The sequence below is a fragment of the Perca flavescens genome, chromosome 17 (genome assembly GCF_004354835.1).
Source record: "Perca flavescens isolate YP-PL-M2 chromosome 17, PFLA_1.0, whole genome shotgun sequence".
Lineage (NCBI taxonomy): Eukaryota > Metazoa > Chordata > Actinopteri > Perciformes > Percidae > Perca > Perca flavescens.
Window position 1 is genome coordinate 23071845 of NC_041347.1, and position 23139 is coordinate 23094983.

Consider the following 23139-nt stretch of genomic DNA (forward strand, 5'->3'; position numbering starts at 1 on the left):
CTCTTCTCACCCATAATTTCCATGCCTTTCTTTTTTTTCTACAGCCACTATCTTCTCCATCCACCCCCCCCTCCCCTCCCCCACAGACACACACACACGTTCACTCCCTGTTTACATCCACCCACCCCTCCCTATTTGCCAAGCTCCTGTCACCGTGGGATGGCAGTGAACAAAAGAGCAAAACAAAAGGTCAACTTATCCCAGTTGTCACTCAACACTCACAACCCTGCCTTGTGTCTAGTGCAAGAGTCCGGGGCCACCCATTGATTCTCACGTCAATGACTGCACATTATTAAACTCTCACCAGAAATTGAATGCCCCCTAATCACCCACTTCTGTGAATATTTGATAATCAGGAGCCTAACCGTAAACAGTAATTAATCATGTTAAATGATACCCAATCAAGGCTAACGAAAGGCAATTCAAGCAGAGGAAGTAAGCTCTGAATACTTTTCAATGAGCAATAAAAAGCTCTGCAGTTACAAATTCTATTCACATCTTTAATGTTTTGTACAGCACCATTAACAACGTCTGTATGTCCTTAGGCTTCTGTACAGGCATGTCATTGTGTTATAACACAATGTAATGTAATTATAATTGTCAATAAAACAACTTTAAGATCATTAATATGAGTTCAGTGTGTATATTCTCCACCAAGTCTAGTTGTAAACACTTGATTTGTTTAAAAAATATTTTTTTTGCTGGAAAGTCGTTTAATTACTATACTTTTGTATCCCACGCAACATCGACTGGTAAACTAGCCATCTTTTTTTATTTTATCTCTGCAGCAGTAACCTGGATTATCTCCTCTGTATACTTCAGGTTTATTTAAAGAGCCTGAATGCCACTTTGCTTCATGTGAGCCCACAGGATTTAAGTTTACAAAAGTAATGTGAATTATAATACTAGATACTGTATATGTGATGTCATTGAAGACCACAGCTAAATGACATGGGATAATTATAGCAAAAATAATGCAACTTCACTATTGAGGGATTTATAAAGTGCTTTTTCCTTTAAAAGGAATGACATATCATCTTTCTGTGCCTGGCAGGGGCACTATGAATGACTCATCAAGGCCTTTGTGCAACTTTGTGGGGGAAAAGTACAGGCTGGTAACTAAGTGCAGGGAACATAAACATAATTTGAAGGTCCCTATGAACCTATTAAAGTCTTAATGATTAAGGAAGAATTTGTAATCACATTTTGCAGTGAACTGTATGGCAGCACCTTTCAATGGCTGAGAGAGATGACCTTGACTAAAATAATTTCATTGCTAATTTCCTGTCTGGTTTGTGGAGGTGTGTACATTCTAAGCACTCATGCGGAATCCAAATGAGGCATTTCAGACATTTCAAGGAAAAAGGCTGAAGGGTGATACATGTGCATGAACAAGATTGCAGTGCTCATCCTTCAAAGGAGACATAAAAACTAGATATATATTTTCTCTCCTGCAATTACAGAAGTGAGTATTGGTGCTGGAATTATATTTGATCATCTGATCAAATGATTTGTGTTTCACGTAACATATCCTTAGCTGCTGTGCTCTAACTCAATGCTTCCACCTAGCTTTTCAACCACAGAAGACACCTTGCTTTAGTACAGTGGCACAGCACTTTGCAGATGGCACACACACACACACACACACACACACACACACACACACACACACACAGAGCCCTTGCATTGTACTCACAGAGGTACATGGATAATCATCAATATACCCGAGCGACCACACTGACTGATGTGAAATGAACAACATCCGCTCATGGCCCAAAAAACGTGCAAGATCAAGGCAGTCAAGACTTTTACAATCAGACTTCTTGCCTGCTCATAACTAAAAGCGACTGAGCAAAGGAGACTGCCTTTTTGACGTGCCATGCAGGCCCAAGTAATCAAATCAAATAGCAGGGGAAATGTATTGCGATTGGGGGAATAGCGCTTACCTTCCTGCACAGCCTGGAAAGGGTTGTTTGGCTCGATAAGTTTCACAGAGTGGGTGATTTTCTCGCTCTGCAGAATGTCATCGTTCAGACTCAGATCTGAGATGGCAAGTTGGAAAATCTCGTCATCTCTGCCAGCATTTTCCTCGAATATGGCACCTGTTGAATTAAATAATCACAGGTTATGTGGAGAGAAAACGCAAAGAGGTGAAGTAGAGTTGAAGGTGGAGGAAGTAGTAAATGACTTGTACCTTCATTAATGGACCATCGCTATATTACATACTAGATAGAAGCTTTTAATGTTATTGTCCAAAACAGGTCAAAGGGATGCATACTTTTATAACTGCAAGTGAAATATATCTTCTTGTGGTTTATTTCGCCTTGAAGTTGTGCAATATGTGCGTCTCAAGATTTCAGCACCATGGAGAGCGACACAGCCACATCACAAAAACTACTTTCATGCATAAAGTAGCCAGAATTAGAAAATAAATGGCTGTCGTGTCTCCTAGATCGATGGCGCTCTAGCCAATAAGCATTATAGGCATAGTGTGGGAGGCATGCTGAAGCTTAACTGTCTCTCTGTCTCTCCCCCTCCCCTCTTTCTCCCTCTTTCTTCATCTGTTTATGGCATCAGCTGCTATTGGGAGACGCACATATTATATCACAAAAAAGGTTTCAGGAAATGAAAAGTATAATTGGGGTACCCTAACGTTATGCGAGGCATCAGCCAATATTATCTGGATGGAGTCCCACCTCAGTATTAAGCCAGTGACTGAGCACCTGCTGCTTGCCAGACTGTTGCAGTAAACTGTGAACACCAGCAGCAGCAGCTACAGCAGCAGCGGAGGGGCACCGAGACGAATTTGCTCACAGTGACATTGATATTTTTATCTGAGATTACAGACAGATATTATAAGTGGCTACGTAGCTGTGTGCATGAAAAGGGGACACAAACCAAGCAATTACTCAATGTGTGTGTGTGTGTGTGTGTGTGTGTGTGTGTGTGTGTGTGTGTGTGTGTGTGTGTGTGTGTGTGTGTGTGTGTGTGTGTGTGTGTGTGTGTGTGTGTGTGTGTGTGTGTGTGTGTGTGTGTGTGTGTGTGTGTTTGTGTGTTTGTGCGTGTGGATCATGTATGTATTTTAAAACTGTGAAATGCAATGCAATGTTTAGGGACAAACAGAATAATTTGAATATCATGATGAGTTTAAAGCATTCCTCCATTTCTGAAAAAAAAGGCAGTTCTGGTTTTAAGTTTGAGAACAAGGAGGCTCTATGCGTTTTGCATCTCTAAAACGAAACTCAACTGACATTCCCTCTGTCTTGTTATTGACATTGCAGTCACGTTCCGGCGAAAGTTGAGGCTTGTCGGGTACAGACAAGAGGTAGCTTGGTCTAAAAAAGCCTCAGCCATTTGGCTATTAGACATTAATTTCGTCAAAGCTTCGACGGTAGGCCTTCTTACTGTATTCCGTGTTTTGAATACAAAATTGCAATTTAGAGGCCGACAGTGGTGAGGTTTAGATCTGAAGCCAGCATTAATTTAATGCGTTTATTTGCCATCGAAAAGTGTAAGAAATGCCTGCAGAAATAGGCTAAACTAAATAACTATAATACATAACAAGAAAATTACTGGGGCAGTAAAGGTCATGGCCACTTACAAAACACCAACTTTTCAACTCGCATGTAAGTCAAAGTCTTGCTTAAACACAGAATACAAGCTGAATTGACTATTTATCCCGCCCTCTCACCAAAATCCTGCGATCAACACAGTATGCACTGGCTGAGCTTTATCCCCGCACGCTTTGTCTTTACACCTGTATAACCAAACAGCGTGTTGTTTTATTGGACACTTACCGATATGTATGATGGAGTCCGCTTTGGCCGAATTGCACTGCAATATCCACAGGGAAAGGCAGATCAGCAGCAACTCCATCTCGGGATTTCAGCGAAGCGGCTCATCCAAGCTCTGCTCGGCTGTCCTGTACTGTCCAAATGGAGCACCCAAAGAAAAAGATGATCAAAACCCAGTGCAAAACAGAACCGCGGTTCTCCTCCTGGCAGACCAGACCCGCATGAAACCCTACAGAAATGATCAGTTTTTTCCTCTTTTTTTTTAACCAACAAAAACAAGCAGACCGCAGGAAGGTGGGATCAAAAAGACGAGGAAGAACCGACGGGGACCCGAGGTATGACTGAAGGTAGCCCAATGAGAGAGACCGGCGTTACCTCTCTCACTCTCGCCTCTCTCCCTGCGCTCCAGCGTCTAAAGCGTGGCAAGCAGCAAAAAATGCGGAGGAGGGACACCCCTCTAACTACACACGGAGATACGCTCACATACACACTATGCTACTAAAACACACACCCACACACACACACACACACACACACACACACACACACACACACACACACACACACACACACACACACACACACACACACACACACACACACACACACACACACACACTTCAGTTCGGTCTCGATCACGTGACTGCAGAGACTTCACGACTCAGCTGCTGTCCCGACAAGCTGGGTAGAAAGGATTTGGACTAGCCGGAGAAAGACGCTTGGAGAGCACATATCCTATTTAAACACATGATTGGAGGTAACAAAAAGTCTATCAGCCTATATACTGAAAAGAAAGACAAGTGCGTGACAAAGCTCACGCGCAAAACCAAACATAGATTGGCTCGAGAGATGAAAAGTCGACGGCGGTAAACAGTTTACTTTTGGAGAAGTTGCCGTTTTCCTGGGATGATATGATGGCACAGAGCCGCTGAGGCACATCGTCAGCGTAGTACTTCAGTGGCGACGGAGCGCAGCTGATGTGGCAGAGAAAAGGATTTACAAACCATGTTCCTCGGCGAGGGCTGATCGATGAGGGACAAACGTGACGGAAGCCACAACGCCTGACTGAACCGGGGCACAGCTGACATTGAGTTACCGGAGGAGCATTTTACAGAGGAACAAATAGCCCAATGTTGTGTTATAGCTGCATGACTTGTTCGATTAATTGATTGTTGCTTTAGCAAAATTGACGCCCTTATTGTTGTTTATTTATCGCGGGATTAGGGCATTGGGGCTCATTTTAAGGATAGTTTGTTGTGTGTGATTTAGACTACAGGGTGCCAGTAATTATTACTGGGTCCCAGTTATGTTTGAGCAATGCCAGGCGTGTGCAGAGCTGTGAAGAAGAGGAAGAAGTCGTGCAAGAGACGGAGTTTCTTGATAGGCATAATCTTACAATTAAAGGATATTTTTCGTGACTGCAATAAAAACGGAAATATCTTTTAATTGTTTGGTTACGTCTGTCAGATGCGCAGAGCATAAACTTTCAGCACCACCAGCAGAGGACAGCTCCCTCACTAATCCGCACTAGTCCAAGAAAAAAGGCACCTGTAGAGCAGAGCGAGTCCGCGATCTCACAGTCTACTACATAACTCAATGCTTGTTTATTTGTTGATTTTTCTTTCTTTCCAAGGACTGATTTCAATATTGGAAGCAAACCATAACTGGGAGAATAATATTTTACCCACACTGCAGCCCATTTTTTCTTTCTTTCATAGACAAAACTAAATAAATCCACATCACTCTCACGTCAAAGTCTCACATGTATCATGGTAATCATCTTGTTTTCATTGCAGCAGAGAAATAAACATCCATGCCTCCAACGTTGTTGAAAAATCACACACTAACCCTGCTGGCCATATGTTGATACTGCAGCTGTGTTTGCGCAAAACGTTTACATTTTTCATAACGATTCATGGAACTTCTGTGATTTAGATTGATAAAAAAAATAGGATTAAGGGGAAGATGAAAGTGCAATCTAAAACACATTGCTTTTGAGAACAAAGTGCCCGTAAAGTGCAACATAACAGTATTTATGTCTGAATATAATGCTAACTCACATATCAGTGCCACGTGTGAGTTTATATGGAGCAATAGATTTGACAAAAAAAGGAAAGGAACGTAGGAATTATTGCCCTTTGATCGCAATTACTGTTCCCATGACACAGTAGCTCAATCTAGAATCATTCCAAGGGAATCAAAACAGAAACATGAATCTTGAGATTCGGATTTTAAGATGACAGGCATCCACAATTCCATTAACAATTCATCACATCCCAGCAGGGGAATAAATCATGTAATTTCATTTATCTATTAAGCAATATGTTGTTGAGATTTCATCATACAATTCTTCATTTTAACTGGGTACTTAAATGGCAATTCACACAGCTCTTGAAAAGGCTTCATTCTTTGTATGTGATGCAAATCTGCTATTTCTCTATCTCTCTCCTCTTCTGTGTAATACATGTTGTGAAACTTGTGCAAAATCTGCATAAGAATAATACAAATGGGTTTCATCTGACTACCACCTATAAACTGCAATGAAGCTGTCCAATAACATTTATCTTGCATGTGAAATACATATAGCATCACGTGATTGTTTCTGGTTCACATGTGAGCTGTGATGGAACAAGCTGAGGCTCCATATAGTGAGGATATGCAAGTGTAAGTGGTAAGTCTTGCTATCTTATCCTATGTTAGCCACTACCATGTATCAGAGAGATGTTGAAAATAATATACGTCCTCTAATATTTATTCTCTGCATATAGAAAGGTATTTATCAGATATTTGAATGAATAGCGCACCATAAGTAGGCGAGTTCTATGTATTAGTAAGCAGATTTAATACGATAGAGGGAATACCTTTTCATTGAAAGTAGGCCACCCAATGAATAATCACCAATTTTTTGGATCATTATGAAGGAGATTCATACTGGCTCTGTTCTTAGTGCAAAAATGTCCCTAAATGATTATTTACAAATTATAAAAATGGTTGGCATCTGTCAGTGTTTTGCTGCTTCAGCTCCAGTTATGGAGCGTACATGTGCATCTCCATGGGTGTCAACAGAAGTTAGTCTCAAAAGTGTTGCAAACAGTCACCGAGACATTGGCGGGTAGGTCACGCCTGCTCTCAGCGATGAAGGTGGAATTTCATTGTCACACAAACCTGAGTCATTAATGTTTATGGCTATGAGCAATGAAGTGAAACAGAAAGACAGATTTTGTTCTCCTCTTTTTTGGAACAAGGCCAAAAATTGAATTTAGATAAAGAGGAGCTGTCACGTGCAGAGGTATCAAAGCAAAAAACAACAACAACCTGTCAACCATGAATAGATAAGTACCACTGATACACAATGGCCTCTTGCTATTCTTCTGTGATAATTTTTCCTCTTTCCGAAATAATACACTTCTCTAATCAAAAGCCTAAAGCACAAGTCTTAGCATGATTAATTGTTTCCACAGAATAGTGTCTTTGACTTCTGGGTCCTCAGTTCCTTCAGAGGACTCCCATCTCTGAAATTATTTTCTTATGCATGGCTTGGGACATTGCACACTGCTGCCTGTGATTGCTTTTCACAGTGAAGTACACATGCCTTGCTCCTGAGTAGCTGGTCTCTGTCATCATTGATTAGTAGTACTATTAGTGCTATTGTATACTCACTGAAACTGCTTTTGAGTCCAAGAGGAGCAATCTATTTAACAGTCTTTATTCAAAAACATTCATTCTTACACAGTAATGGGTAATTACTAACTGTGTTTATTGTGTTTGCTTTTATCCTTGCACATGGAGCCATGATTTGATACCTAGTGATGTGCAATAAATCTGAGTTTAATCACTTCGTTAGCTTTAAGCCTAACATATTTGTGGTTTATGGAGAGAACTGGACAGAGCCAGAAGTCAAATTAATTTAGTCAACATAATTAGACTAGTTACTGCAGCAGCTGTGGCTTACATACAGTATGTCAATGTCACTAAAAGTATTACCAGTGAGGGATGCATTGAGAGCAGCACCAGCATTCTGCAACGATAGAAACAATAGATAAAGATAATAGATAGAAGTAAGTTAGCATATTCAAAAAGTAGTTTGTAAGAGCTAGTAAAATATGACACTTTAATATCACAAGTTCACTGAAAAGTCTTTCACCATGAAGTTGGCCCTGTCCATTCTATGGTGGTACTGGATGAAGCCCATGCACAAATTTGGAGGAGGATTAAATCTCAGACAAGTTGAAAAATCCATTCATGTCAAGCCGAACTGTGCAGGGAATAGCAATATGGGTCTGCAGTACTAGAGGTGAATAAGCAAGACCCTCTCTTCCAAATACACAGCCTGAGGTAACATTATAGATTAATCATGTTATGGGAGAATAAGCACAACCTCCTTTACAGACTCTGCATTTCAATGAGTGAATTGTTGACTACCCACATCATTATATATTTCAACATTATACAGTGCTGAACCTAATGAAATATGTACTAGGTAATAAATATATAAATTATTATTTGGAAAAATATACCAGTGGATTCAGTCTAAATCAAGTATGCAACCTTCAAACATGGTCTTGCTCATTTATTGCAGGCTTGTTATAATATGACACAAAACAGACAAAAGACATGTTTTAGATGTGACCCATAATTTATGTTAGTCTCGGAAAGACCCTTTTTTATCAGAACCACACCTAGCTTTAACAAGATGCTCATACAGTACAGTTTATATTCATGTCTCACTCTATTCTATTCCCACAAAGAACACATGTGGAAAAAGAATTTTTAAAACAAAACATATGCACTGAATAGCCTACAGAATAGACTGGTTGTATGATCAATTGTGGTTTGAAAAATGGAGGGGTTGTTCTTGCTGGATTTATTGTTTGAGCCTGCTAATGACAAGTGGAAAAAAAAAAAAAACAGCTCTTCTGCTCTTTGTTTTTCCCCCCTCTTCTCTAACCATGTGCCTTAGCGTCATGTTGGTGTCCAACTGCGAGTGGATTGTGGTTACTCCTATTAAAAATAAAAGAGGAAGAGCACATATAACCAGTGTGGTCGGTGTTTCTGTTTTTGCCGTCCACAATTCATTGTTAACACTAATCTGTGGTGACACCGTACTGTAAATACACAGTAAGTTTGCCTATCTGCCTGTCTGTCAGTCATTCTATCTCTTTGTCTGTCTGCAGAAATGTTTCACCATATTAACAAACCAAAAGCACCAGAAGGTCCAAGAATCAAAATGTTTCTGTGTGTTTAAATAATGGTATTCATGTGGAAAATCTGCCTATGAATTTATTTCAAAATAAGAACTTGTTGTTTGAGCCAACGCAGCCTCCTTATTATCCAGCACTAATTCTGACTGCAGAGATGTTTACAATTTATACGCCTAATAGTGACTGTTCAGCCATTTGTTTTGGTTGCCCTGAGCAATGCTGTGTCAGCTATATTGTATTCCAGCTGTGCCTGCAAGACAGTCATTAGTGGATGAGGGGGGCCACTTAGTAGAAACACACTTACAAATATATCTGCAAAGAGGTACACTTTTCAAATGAGCACAACAACATCCTCAGATTTTATTTTTATTTTTTTGTCTTTAAGAGCAATCTGATTCATTATTATATTCTGTATTTAAAGCTACATTGTGTAAGAATTTCTCCCACCTAGCGGTGAAATTGCATATGACAACCAACTGAATATTACTTTCTAGCCCTTCCTCCTACGGTGGCTGAACCCGAATGCTCTCTCCATCGATTACACGCAGCTGTTCCAGCCACTCCAATATTAACTTTGGTCTTGTTGCTTTGCCTGTTGTGTTGTCATTTTAATTCTCTTTTTCGCTTCCCTGGCGAGTAATCTACCCCTGGCATTCATCACGGTGCCAATAGGTGTAAGAGGGCGAAATGCGGAGGTATGTCCCTCTTTGGCTAATGTATTTTAAAGATGGAGGCGCTACATGGCTGCCGTCATTCGAGCGAGTCGCTCCTATGTATTCTGAATGATTCTGAATGTCCGATTCTACGCTTACGAGAATACTTTGATTAGTTGGTGGAAGTAATTACACATGAATGAGTACATCTTTGTGATAGAACAAAGGTTTTTTTTGCTAAGAATCAACTAAAAAAAGTACACAATGTAGGTTTAAGGAAAACTAACTAAAGGAGAACACACACACAGCGGTGAGACACAGAAAAGCCCTGTCTGAAATTTAAAAAGCTCTGCTACTTATTGGCAAACATCTATTATTCCATTTGTCCACATTTTGTAGCTTGAAAGCACAGAACAATCATGTTAGCAGACAAACGCTTATGAACATTCTCCATATCTGTGGCTATTATGCAAAACAAAAGAATCTAAAGGGCGCTGTACAAAAAAACAGCAGCAGGCGGTAGTCTAGCAACCATTTAGTATAGCCAATATAAAATATTGCTATGTAAACCCACCATTCAATGTACTGCAGTTAACTAAAGTCAGCCTGGTTGCACAGAATTCCATGAAATGATCACAAATTGTTAACAGCGCAGTACGTGGTGGTGGCACAGAATGTGTGAAAAATCTGTGTGGCCACCACGAAAAAAAATGGCAATGTAAAGTCAATGAGAAGATGACGTAATATTAAGAGCGACTACGGTAGCGAGTAGTATGTAAGACCGAAATTCCGCGTAAGGAGGTTGATTGGGGTGGTGGATGGTCAAACACAGGACTTTCACCCAGGACACTGGGGTTCGTGTCCCGGATTTCAAGTTTCCTAAAGTCGCTCTCTCCTTTTCCGTCCCGTTCTTCTCACGTGTCACGGAACCGTAAGCCCACCCATGACCTTTTCCTTATTAAGGGGCCGTGTTTATTTAACGGAATTCTTCCGTGGGCCCATCACGGAATTTTCGGCGATCCGTGTTCATTCCACAGAATTCTTCCGTGGGCCTATCACTGAATGTTTTGCGATTCCGTGAAACTGCCACAGATTTTGAGTTAAGGGGCTGTGTTCATTTCACAGAATTCTGTGAGATCAGGTTGCTAGTAGTGGTGAGATTTTGGAGAAAAGCTCCATAGGTGAAAGCCAGTGCTTGTGGTCATTATCATTGTGTACAACAAATACATTATTACACAAAACATCAATTATTACACAGATATTACAGTCCAGTAGGAGAGAGAGAAGCCTGAAAGACAGCAACAAGCAGTTTTTAATCTATTTATAATGAAGTCATGGATGGGTTTCAGCGCTCTGAAAAGTTGGCCCTGCTAAGTGAACTAGCAAAGAGTCTGTCTCTCTCTGCTATTTTCCTCTCTCTCTTATGCTGTCCCAATATCACACTTTTTCTTTCTTGTCCTCTCACTGCCACATCCACATGTGTGTTTGGGAGAGAGATCTTTCTCTCTAACTCATGCTGTGCGTAAGAGGTAGAGATGACACAAGTCTTAGTATTCAGCTCAGTTCCTGGTCTTCTTTTAACTCTACAGGGTTCTTCTCTCCCCTTTGGCCCCAAAGCCTAATTTTGAGAAGTAAAAGCCTTGGGCCTTATGGCAAAATATAACACAATAAGCGTTAATGATATGAAACCAAATTGGATTTCCTCTTAGTGGCTCCAAATGTATTCCCACTCCATGACTTCTGAAGCCCATCATGATAGTTACCAGAGTTACTTTGCAGAAATGTCCCTCTGCAGCCAGTTACCACACACAACCAAGATTTATTAACACCCTCGTAAATCTGTCACTTCCATACTGAAGATATGCAGGAATATGCCTCATTTCCTTATTTAAAAGGATATATTTAAAAAAACATCTCTGCAGTTATATTACTCTCTTTCATTTGGGTAATTATCCTTCAAATTTGGGGTAAGTGACAGAGTATCCTGGTGACATCTGATTAATTAGAATGGGATTTAATAGGCCTAGCCAGGCTCTATTGGATTAATTAATTGGCAGATGATATAGTCTAGTGTTGCGGGCCTATTACGTTAACTGTTCATCGCATTTGATGACGAGGTGCCAAGCGATCCATTCAGTGACACAAACATGATTGGAGTAGGATATTATCCCGCTGAGGGAGGCCTTAGATCATTTTAAATACACGCTGCTAAGACTTAACAGTAATGACAAAGTCATGAATGGTCCGATAAATGTGCATTACTTGGTGCAGCTGTCATTCAGAATAAAAGAGGCTCCCCTGCAGATAGGAGCAACGGCTCCCTCAAAGGAGAGAGGTGCAGCACTCCTTTCTTTCATTTGCATACAATTATCTTCTGTGCTCTCTGAACATGCGCATCAGTGAATGAGACAGAACCATTTTGGCCATGATGGTTTAAAGGGGCATTGCAGCAATTAAGTTTAAGAAAAGTTGGGGAAAGTTGCAAACATTGATCAAAACATTTATAGTCAAAATTGAAGCAGCAGAAGCTGAGATATCTTGACCGCAGAAAGTCCTCCAAATGAAACAACAACAAAAATACGGTTTTGACTATAAAATCTATTTATTTGGCTACTTACATTATTTATTTCTTTTTTATGTTCAATATATACATAGGAAAAATGTCTTTACCTTGTGGTGTGTAAATATACTTATAGGAAATTGTAAAGAACATGTTAAATATGATATAAATACTTTACAGAGTGTCTATTTGCACCCCCGGTACGAATAGCCTCAGCCACACAGCTGAGCTATTCACACCCTGTGACGTAACAACAAAAACACGTTGCTCGCGCGCACCGAAATCGTGGCGGACGTTCATCTTCCTTGACAGCAGAAACTGGCATATTAGGAAAGTTTTGTCTCTAAAGTTTATAACAATTGAATTTCTAGCGGAAAATGGATACTACAGTTGCGCTTTCTGTCTTCAGTGAAAGCATACAACCGTTAGTTTGTTAGTTAGTACATATTTTTTGTATACAGTATGATTACCTAGCAACCGAGGCTTGAAGACACCAAGTGGTAAACAGTTGGTACAACATTCTGTAAGAACTGATAGGTGAGTGGTTAGAACACTGGGCTTAGGTCTGGGAGTTGGGAGTTTGATTCCCTGGTGAAGTGATATTGATTTTTGGATTTGATAATTCTTTTTTTGCAGGGTGGTAGGGGAAGACTCATGAATATTCATTAGCGGACTCATCCCTGAATGGCTTGTACAATTTGTCTGCTCTGGTTGGGTTGGTTAGGTTTAGGCAAGAGGAGTGGGATTGGTTATGGTTAGGGTAAGAATGTCAGGGCGAGCCAATTAATTAAAAAATATCGCGACCCACGTGTATGTATCAGCATCTCTCTGAAGTGTGCAAATACTGGACACTGCAACGATAATATTCCAAAAAGGTGTAATACATGAGTGGTATATAGTAGTATAACTGTGTGTAAATATATGCAAAGGTACTGTAAATGCACAGGGGTGTAAATAGCATACAGTACATTGATATTTGTACCAGACGGGGTGTAATAAAACAGATTTAAACATTGTGTGTGACAGCGGGTGTCTTGTTTTTTTGGCCTGCCCCAGGCTTTTTGTGGGAGGATATTTTATTTTATCTCCATGTCTACTTTAGCTGCAGGCAACTTGCATTTTCTGACAGATGATAACAGCATTTATTCACAATGACTGTGACAGGGAAATTGTGTATATATGGTTAAGGGAAATAAAAAAGGGTGTGTGTGTGTGTGTGTGTGTGTGAGTGTGTGTGTGTGTGTGTGTGTGTGTGTGTGTGTGTGTGTGTGTGTGTGTGTGTGTGTGTGTGTGTGTGTGTGTGTGTGTGTGTGTGTGTGTGTGTATGTCTATGTCTATGTGTGTGTGTGTGTGTGTGTGTGTGTGTAGGCTTGTGAATTTTTCATTTATGCTTTTGCCCAGGGGAATATTTGATTCTAAAAGGCTTCTGTGTTGTCAATTAAATTTTGTTTAAAGCGTGGTTTAACTGGAGTACTGTGACAACTGTTTGATCACCATTCTTAATAAATACTTTGGTGTGATCTGAGCGTTCAGTTTAAGCCAAACGGTGGCACATACTGTAATCAATCGCATAAATGATTTTGCTGTAAAATGGCCAAATTAGCCTAACTGTAAGGCTTCTGGAGAAAACTGATTTAAAATATGCTTATTCTTTATATTTCAATGTAACCTGGACACACAATGTAATCATTAGGCCATAGATAAAAATGCATATAAAATGTAGATATAGAAGAAAAAAAACAAATATCCTGATCTATGCAGTAAGGATTTGTGTGCAAAATATTTCAGCCAGCAATGTTATTTCATTATTTAGTTAGTTTGAAGAAAGCTGTGTGTGTGTGTGTGTGTGTGTGTGTGTGTGTGTGTGTGTGTGTGTGTGTGTGTGTGTGGATGTGGGAGAGACAGAGAGGATAATAGAGTTTAACCAGTACAGTACTGAGCCATCGTCGTGTTTCAGTGCTCTAGTGCACTTCCAGTGTTCACTTCCAATGTATATTCTCTAGAAGTGATGGAATCCCAGCTGTATCCTATTTTGCTTGTGTGTGTGTGTGTGTGTGTGTGTGCGTGTGTGTGTATGTATACTTCTACCGACCTTGAGAGTGAGGACATTTTTGGAAAGTGAGGACGTTTTGGCTGGTCCTCACCTTTGGACAGAACTTCAATGGCCTGTTTCAGGGTTTAGACTTGGTTTTAAGGTTCAGGTTGAAATTACGTTCAGTTAAGGTAAGGTAAGGGTAGGGGTTAGGCATTTAGTTGTGATGGTTTTGGTTAGGGTAAGGTGCTAGGGAATGCATTATATCAATGAGGGTCCTCAAAAGTAAAGAAGTACAGGGTTGTTTGTGTGTGTGTGTGTGTGTGTGTGTGTGTGTGTGTGTGTGTGTGTGTGTGTGTGTGTGTGTGTGTGTGTGTGTGTGTGTGTGTGTGTGTGTGTGTGTGTGTGCGTGCGTGCGTGCTTGTGTAAGAAGGCACCAGTCTGAACCCTGACAGTTTCACAGCTCACACACACTCTCCAGACAGCAATCATCTCCTGGCGGTCAAATCACAACTAGTCAGCTGAGGCCGATAATACAAAGAGGTGGATCGCTGGCAGAATCTTGAATGTGCAGATATAAACCCCTTGTTCTGTTTAATTGGTACACTGAGGGATAAACGTGGTTCGATGACAGCTGCATGTAGATGCGTTGCTTATTACTGTTGCATGGGGAGACCTTCTGACTCCAATTTCAGTAATTTTTCATTTTGCAGTTGAAACATGATAACCACCAGCTCCTCAGTGGGGAAAGATTACTAAACAATGAAAACTGAACAGCACATAAAATGAATGTCTTTCAAATCCCATTAAACATGAGCTTTGGAAGATGTACGACCAGACAAAACACCCCAATGAAAGCAAGATGGCCTAAAAAACGTTTGGTATTTTGATGGACTTACATTGAAGCTGGTCTGCAACTCACTGTCTGTCTGTTCTCAAAGTATAAGCAGGTGAAAAATTGCCTACAAAGACCCCAAAATAAGCAGGTAAAGCCTAGAAACACAAATATTCTACTATTTTGAATATTCAAGTAAATTAGTTTTTTTAAAGTATGAATAATCTTGTTAAGATACAAAAATGATTGAAGTCAATTCGCACCCTGGATTGATTTCTTTAACAGCTGGTGTGCATCAGTGCACTGAATGACAGATGATAGAGCTAGATCGAAGTCTGATTGTGGTTATTTGTCTGATTTTTGAAGACAAAGAAAAATACCAACTGCGCCACCATAACAGCAAATATAAAGGACCAATTCCTGCCAGTCACTACTCTGCTGCGAGTGGAGTTGTTAAGTCTTACAAGAAAAGAAGATAGTTTGAAGAGGTGCAAATAACTAACAAGACTGCCAGTTCATTTTCTGCAATTGTTCGATTTGTTGTGTGGATGTAGTGTAGGTGTGGCATGGGGTGGTTTTGTGTGTGTGTGTGTGTGTGTGTGTGTGTGTGTGTGTGTGTGGTTGCTGGTATGTGAGTTGGAGTGTGTTTGTTCTCAACCAGTGCTCTTTGTTATGATATACCGTGCTTCATTATTTTTCTTTGTTGAAAATCCCCCTGAGATAGAATGCAAATGAGCTGACTTTTCAAAAGACATCATGTTCTGTGTTCAGACAGCTAACAGGCACTCTGCTACGTTACTGTGAGGTGGCTGAGGCAAGCTTGCCAAATGAATGGCGCTAAAGCAATTAGCATGTCCACTAACTTCTGACATTTTGCATATTTGAACCTGCATAAAAGTGTAAAAGTATTTAATCAAGAGAAAAGCCCTGTGTAACATCTCTGGCTTTAATACAGCAGTGTGAAGTAAGCCAAAAGAGATCTTACAAAATCTTCTAGATTTAAATTTGTGTGAGATGAGATCAGTTTCAAGCCCATCAATCTAAAATAAAATCTAATATAAAGGATCCCCCTTTGTGCCATCATCTCAAATCAGTGACATTTTAGGCATTGATTTATACACTGTGGACCGTGCAATGAGTGCACCAGTAGAACAGTATTTCCTCTGTGACAAAAATTCCAAAAAAGTTTCGCTTACAGGACACATATTGAAAATGCATAAATCCAGTACTAGGTGGAAAAAGATGTTTCTAAGAGTTCCTTTTAAAGCAAAACAGCCCTTTCAAGATCACTATGTATAACAGGTGTTCTGTAGAATATTGGCCACGACACACGCGGTCCACTAGCCCATTAGAAAGACGATCAAGAGGACACATATAGAAAAGAGTTTCTCCATGCAGCAATGACACTGGTGAGAGTCAGAGATTGACTGTGGAGGTGTTTGATAAGCCAGCGGCGAAATTACTCTCACTATTCCACTCTCCCTTCCAGCAGAAGCAGAACACCATTACCACCTCCAGACCTGGCAATTGAGAGAGAAAAGCTGCTAAGTCATGGAACAGTTGTGTGTGAGTGCGAGTATGTAATGTTCTGGCAGCCTGTGCTTTCTGGTGGACATGCATGTCTGCATGATCGTCTGCATGAGAGTTTCATTATCTAGTAATCGCTGATCCCCTACTGTAGCCAGATAGCCTGATCTCAGCATCAGTCTCTCAGAGGTAAGGGAGGTTCCTTATATGGCACTGTGGTCAGGCAATCAGAACTGGAATATCCATCAAAGAGCTGGTCACTAAGCCGATTTTGAGGCTCAAAATACTTTCCAAATCATCACTCCATTTGTCGAGAGCGAGGTAAATAGGGAGGGGGGAAGAAGGAGGAGGTGGTGAGTGTAAGGAGGAGGGAGAAGAAGTGACAAACGAGACAAAGCTCATTGAATTTTCCTTTAGAAGAGATCCTTCAGTGCAGCCGAGCGTGTTTGGTGTTTTTAGAGCTCATGAATGACGGGACAATAGAAGAAAGACTCCGAGGGCAGGTGTCTAACAGACCAGCCCTTAACAGAAAAGTCTATTATGCTCAGAATGTCTACTGCAACATGTGTAAGAAAACGATGCAAGACCAATTAGGGAGGCCTTTAAATGTGATTTATTTTTTTTTTTTTAAATACAGCCTCCCTTATTAATAATAAGCATCACTACTTTGTGACACCATGATGCAAAGTTGCAACACATAAACCATGACAGATGCTTTCTTTACAACACCCTCTTTGCTGGCCAATAACCATTTACAAGCCAGTTTGGCATTTTATGATCTCTGTTTATTTAGATACATTAAATCATTAAATGTGATATTCCATACTTCATAAACCTTAAGAAATTACAATGTTCAGGAGGTCATTCTGCTGCTTGAGAGAGTGACCCTGAGATCCTTCTGAAGTTTTATATTGATGGGAGGGGAGCTCACTAAGGAGATTACAAGTTTTACGGACATTTAAAATTCACGGTTTCAGCATTTACATAGACAAGACTAGACAAATACTACATTATTATAAGCCTCATTACTGCAGAAAGATACAATGTATGTTGCATTTGTAATTTTCCAGATGGAGATTTTGCTCTTTCTGGCTAATTAGAAAAAGGAAAACCTATAGGAATGCTGTCAGACCATATGATTACATATGATGATGACGACGCTACATTCTTTTCAAATCTGACTTCCCTTGTCAAGGCCATCCTGGCAGTTACAAATTAGGTACCAGGTGTCTTGTGGGCAGCAGACAGAACGTGGAGGAGATAAGCACGGCCTCGCCTTCCTGCCAAAGGACACGACAGATTATGAAAGAACTCATACATATTCTGCAAAACCCATTGCTGGAGACAGAGGAGACAGCTACTATACACTGACTTTCTGTAGAAGACTACAGACCACAACACACCACCAACCCTCACAGCCCCTGATATGTGGTCATAAAATACAATTTCATGGCTTCAGAGGTTACGTAGAGGGCTAGTAATTGTTCCGCTTCCTTCAACCTATCATGCAGATGCGCACACACACACACACACACACACACACACACACACTCACAGACAAATTCATGAATACATACACAATTAACAGTACAGAATGTCCATGTCCTTATTACCATGCCCGTCTGCACTCATATATGTGAACACACACACACACACACACACACACACACACACATATCTTATGCATAGGTATAAATACACTACTACTAGCACATTACCCGCTGTTAATCAGTGTATAATTACACTTGCAAACTTTTCTGCAACCAACAAACTTCACTTTATAGTTGTTTTCTGTACATTTGTTCAATTATGTATTAGGGCTGTCAATCAATTAAAATATTTAATTGCAATTAATCGCATGATTTTCCATAGTAACAGATTTTTCATCTGTTCTAAATGTTCTTTGAAAGGTTTTTTCAAGTTTTCAATGCTCTTATCAACATTGGAGAGGACAAATATGCTTACTTTATGCAAATGTTTATTATTATTGCAACAATCCAAAACAATGACAAAAACTCTCTAGAATATTTTCCAGAATAACCTCAACTGACTGAATGCTCAAAAAGATATGGTGAAAGCTTAATATGGCAAGCTCAAGCCCATGAGGCAACAACAGATGGGCATGTTGACCTGAATGTAACATTACTTGGTAATACTAACACAGTGTAGTACATGTAGTGTCCCACTTTAAACTTGTACTTCTTGCTTATTTGTACTTCTTATACTTCTTATGTCTCTGTTGCAAACTATCCAACGTGGCCTGCCTTTGGCAAGGGGCAGGAGGGTTCTCTGCATCTGTCATATGCTTGACCAGCAAGTGTAATTTAAGACTCAACATACTCCGGTGGTAACTCAATTCACATTAAGTGGAGACAGTACATGCAAGTGACTTTAGTTTTGTCGGGAGAACCATCTGGAAGGGCTTTGAAACAGAACTTTCCATTCAAAAGAGCCTTTTCTTTGTCCATTTCTGCTCAAGGAGCTTTGTTTCTGCTAGCCATCCACAACATACTGCTGCATCATTTCCTGATTTCCCAAACTATGGAGCGGCCAGAGCCCCAAATCACAGAATGCGTTAATCGCGCGTCAAGAACAACACATTCTCACTCCTATTTCGTCAAAAAGCAACACTTGGTCAGGTGCCTTTGGCGTTTGTTATTGACGCAAAAAGTGTCCTTTAGCGTCATATTTAGGCGCACTTTGTCAGGACTCTTGGCGTCACTTGGCGACGCTCTGGGTCAGGACGTACGTTTAACTCACGTGTGGCACAAGAACGGGACAGTTATGTTTAGGAAAAGATCGTGGGTGGAGTTACAAAATGTACGTTTAGTACCCTGGTATTCTTACCCTAACCCTAACCAATCCCCACTCCCCATGCCTAAACCTAACTACGTCAACCACTCTAGCAGATCCAATTTAGGATCTACCGATTTTCGGTCTTTCATAGTACTCGCTGCCGTTGTCGCTCTTAATACTACGTCATCTTACAGCGCTGTGGTCAAGCTGCTGCTATGCCCGGTGCGTTCCATACAGACGCCAAAGGGTGATTTTTGCGTCAGTGTCCGACGCTGAGAGCCACTGACCAAGCATCAGTATTTTACGAGTTGGGAGTGAGAATGGGTAGTCATTTTAAATTGTTATATATTTGTTTTATGTCTGCAATTTTGTTATTTGTGCTCTTGCCTATCTTGGCCAGGACACTTTTGAAAAAGAGATTTTTAATCTCACTGAGTCTTTTACTCCTGGTTAAATAAAGGTTCAATTAAAAAATATATATATAGTTGATATTGCAGAAGTATCTTTACCACAGTCTGTCACATATCTGCTTCTAGATATTCCGATAAGGTATAATTGGGATTATTTAATATTTTTCAAGTAAACTGACCACAAACAAATACCTTACATCAAGATCAATTAAGCTGAGTTAAAACCAAGGAGAAGGGAGTAAAAAAAAGATTATGTCAACCTTAATGAGCATCAGTTTTACCATATGTGGAGCTGTGTTTGCTGTGCACCGTGATGAATTGCTGAGGGCCTAAAAATACATGAGGGTGGGGAATTTAAGTCGATAGAATAAAGGCACATAACAGCGACGAGGTTAATGCAACATGACTCACTGAGGTGAGAGGAGAGGAGGGTGGTCGCTCACCTCTGAGTCAATGGCTACGCATCAATCGCTTATTCACATTTTGACCAAAGCTGCTATTCAGGAAGGCATGGTAAACGAGAGCTCGGTGGATTCTACACAGGCAGCAAGAAGAGAGGTCATGCAAGAGTAAATATGACAGAAGTCTGTTAAGTTGAGAGGAAAACATCTCCTTAGGACTTACATACCTCACTTTGCATTCTGAAAACACATCCACAAAAGCCATGTCTACTAGCTTAAGTGATGGAAAACAACCTTTGAACATGCTGGAAATACAGTACAAGCTTAATACTGGGAGAGAAGAAGCAACAGAGGTCGTAGGGGCTGACAAGCTACAGTTTGTCCCCTTAGAGCCTCCATTTCTAAAGGTCTTTGCAGAGAACAGGGATTCAACTGAACCTTTGGAGTTCATGACATGCTTGCTTGAATGTCAGACATGCAGCAGTGAGTGAATTAAATTTATGGTGTTTTCATTTCACTTTCACCATCAGAGGCTTGATGTGTGACTTGGGAGAGAAGATTAAAGACTATGAACTGAGTGCATCAAGAAACCTGTCATTGAATCATAGGGGAGAAATGAAATCTGACTTTCACTGGGGTGACATTTTCACAGCCAAGCTAAGCTTTTTCTCACAACAAATGTAACCTTGATATACCACATAAAAGCAATACAAATGGATCCCTGCAGTGGGTAAATGATGAGGTATTTGCAGGCTAGTCATCAGCGGTGCTACACAACACTACATTTTTTATTTATTTATTTTTATTTCGCCTAAGTCATTAAGAACAGGTTCTTATTTACAATGGCGGCCTGACAAGTGGCATAGCCACTTAGGGAAAGGGAAGGAGGGCTAGATAATAAATACATTAAAAATACAGTTTAGAAATTACATAAAATACAATTTGAAATAATACACAGAAAACAATAAACGAGATAAGTGCACATAGTCAACAACATTTTTCTTATTTTCAAAAAATCCTATGAAGAGCCAACAATAAACAACAATAAATTGATATTTCTAACAAGTATTGCCTGTGCACTCAAAGCCTGATATAGATTATTCCTCTGGGCAATATTCAATCCATGGTTTAAAACGCCCCCAATGCCAAAATGCACTATTTACTGTACCCCATGAATGGACTTGGGGCTGAGAGCAACACACATCCTGTGGGAGTGGAAACATATGCCCCATTATTGACATTGCATTACAGGGAAGGGCACGACCAAGGTGAAAAATGGGTAGAGTAGAACTAAAGAAAAGGAAAAACAGACAATTTAATTTGACACGTTTTGTTGCTAATTTCCCCAAACATTGTTAGTGGCTCATAAAACTAAACAGGTTTATAGTGGTTGGAGGGGCATAATTGTTTTTTTCTGCTTCCAAAGAGCAGTATGACAGAAAAAGGTTTGACAACCACTTGGCCTGTATATATATATATATATATATATGTGTTTTTCACTTTTTTTTATAGCCGTGTATATAACCTCAGACATCTTATCTGGACATATTGGTATATTTGCTCTTTTACCTGTTTCTCTCAAACAGTACAGTGTATAATTGTTTCATTCTTATTTGGTGTTTATATACAAAAAAAGGCTTTCTGATCTTTCTCTATATAAATACCGTATACATGTTCACTAACTAGTCTAAAATAAGACACCTACTTAGGCTTTCAGCTAAAATTGCAATCAGCAGTGTTTGATAGGCACCAGACTGAAATCTATTCTGTTTTGAATGTGTGGTTAACAGTTTTGACAGCAGTGTGTTAGCATTTGAACAAAGTGCTGTAAATCCACAGTGTTTTGCACGTTGTTGTTAAAGTCATGGGATAAGTGTATAGATTTTTGAAAACTGTGTTCAAGCAATGAGAAACAAACTAGATTTTGGTCCACATGAACTGCTGCTGTGCAGACTGGAGTTAGAGTTTTGCACATTTGACTCCAGTTGTGACCACTGTCGTTTAGCAATCGAACAGTAATTTATTTCGTCTTTGCAGCGGACTACTGTAGTTTCACTACCCATGAAAAAGCATGTGCATCACTGTGTCTTTACACTTACAGTACTTTTCTACACACTTCCCATAACCAGCCACGTCAGCCAAACGTTACGTCACATACACACGTTGCCCACATGGCCACCTGACTTAAGGTGGAAAGGTCGGCCGGTAACAATCATATAAAAGTAGAAAGTGAAAGTTTTCTTTTCTATCAAGCAGCAAAAAATTTGTAGCGTTAACATTGCACGTGAAAGACGGTACTATTGTGCGACGATACTACTGTACATGTGCGACGACACTATTGTACATGTGCAGCCCTAATAATCACTATAAGTGCCTGCTTCAAGTCCCTCCAGAAACAGTCGCCAGATGCCACACTTTAGTGATTTTAATCTGTTTTTACATTTTTAGAGAATTTTCCTGTTATGGACACAAATACAGGCAAAACTGTCCAAACTTGTAGTACCAACTGTGTGTGTGTGTGTGTGTGTGTGTGTGTGTGTGTGTGTGTGTGTGTGTGTGTGTGTGTGTGTGTGTGTGTGTGTGTGCGTGTGCGTGCATGCGTGCGTTTGAGCATGCTATCTCCGCTGTGCAGCACTGCACCCTGGGCTCAGTCTGAGCTGACAGACTTGCACTGTAACCTGCCTGGATGCCACCAACAGAGAACCTCTCTTGGCTCTAGTGGTTGTGTGCAGTATCTGTTCGCAGATGTGTGTGACTGTGTGTGGACATGTTTGTTTAAAAAAAAGAAGATATATATATATATATATATATATATATATATATATATATATATATATAGATAAACAATCCTTGGTCAGTGAATCAAGACTGAAAATGTTGAGTAGTCACACATTCATGAAGGCCACCATGTCAACACCCATGTTAGAACA

At 40.1% G+C, this 23139-nt stretch overlaps 1 protein-coding gene across 1 annotated transcript in view; it reads right to left on the reverse strand.

Annotated features, from left to right (window-relative positions):
- grid1a (glutamate receptor, ionotropic, delta 1a) overlaps positions 1-4886 on the reverse strand; it is a 279228-nt gene extending 274342 nt beyond the window's left edge. Inside the window, exons 1-3 of the mRNA XM_028603265.1 lie at positions 4799-4886; positions 3798-3927; positions 1947-2102 (exon numbers count right to left, since the gene is read on the reverse strand). Coding sequence (XP_028459066.1) covers positions 1947-2102; positions 3798-3876 — 235 coding nt within the window. The 5' untranslated portion in view covers positions 3877-3927; positions 4799-4886. The remainder of the gene's footprint in view (positions 1-1946; positions 2103-3797; positions 3928-4798) is intronic.
- Between the last annotated feature and the right edge of the window lie 18253 nt (positions 4887-23139).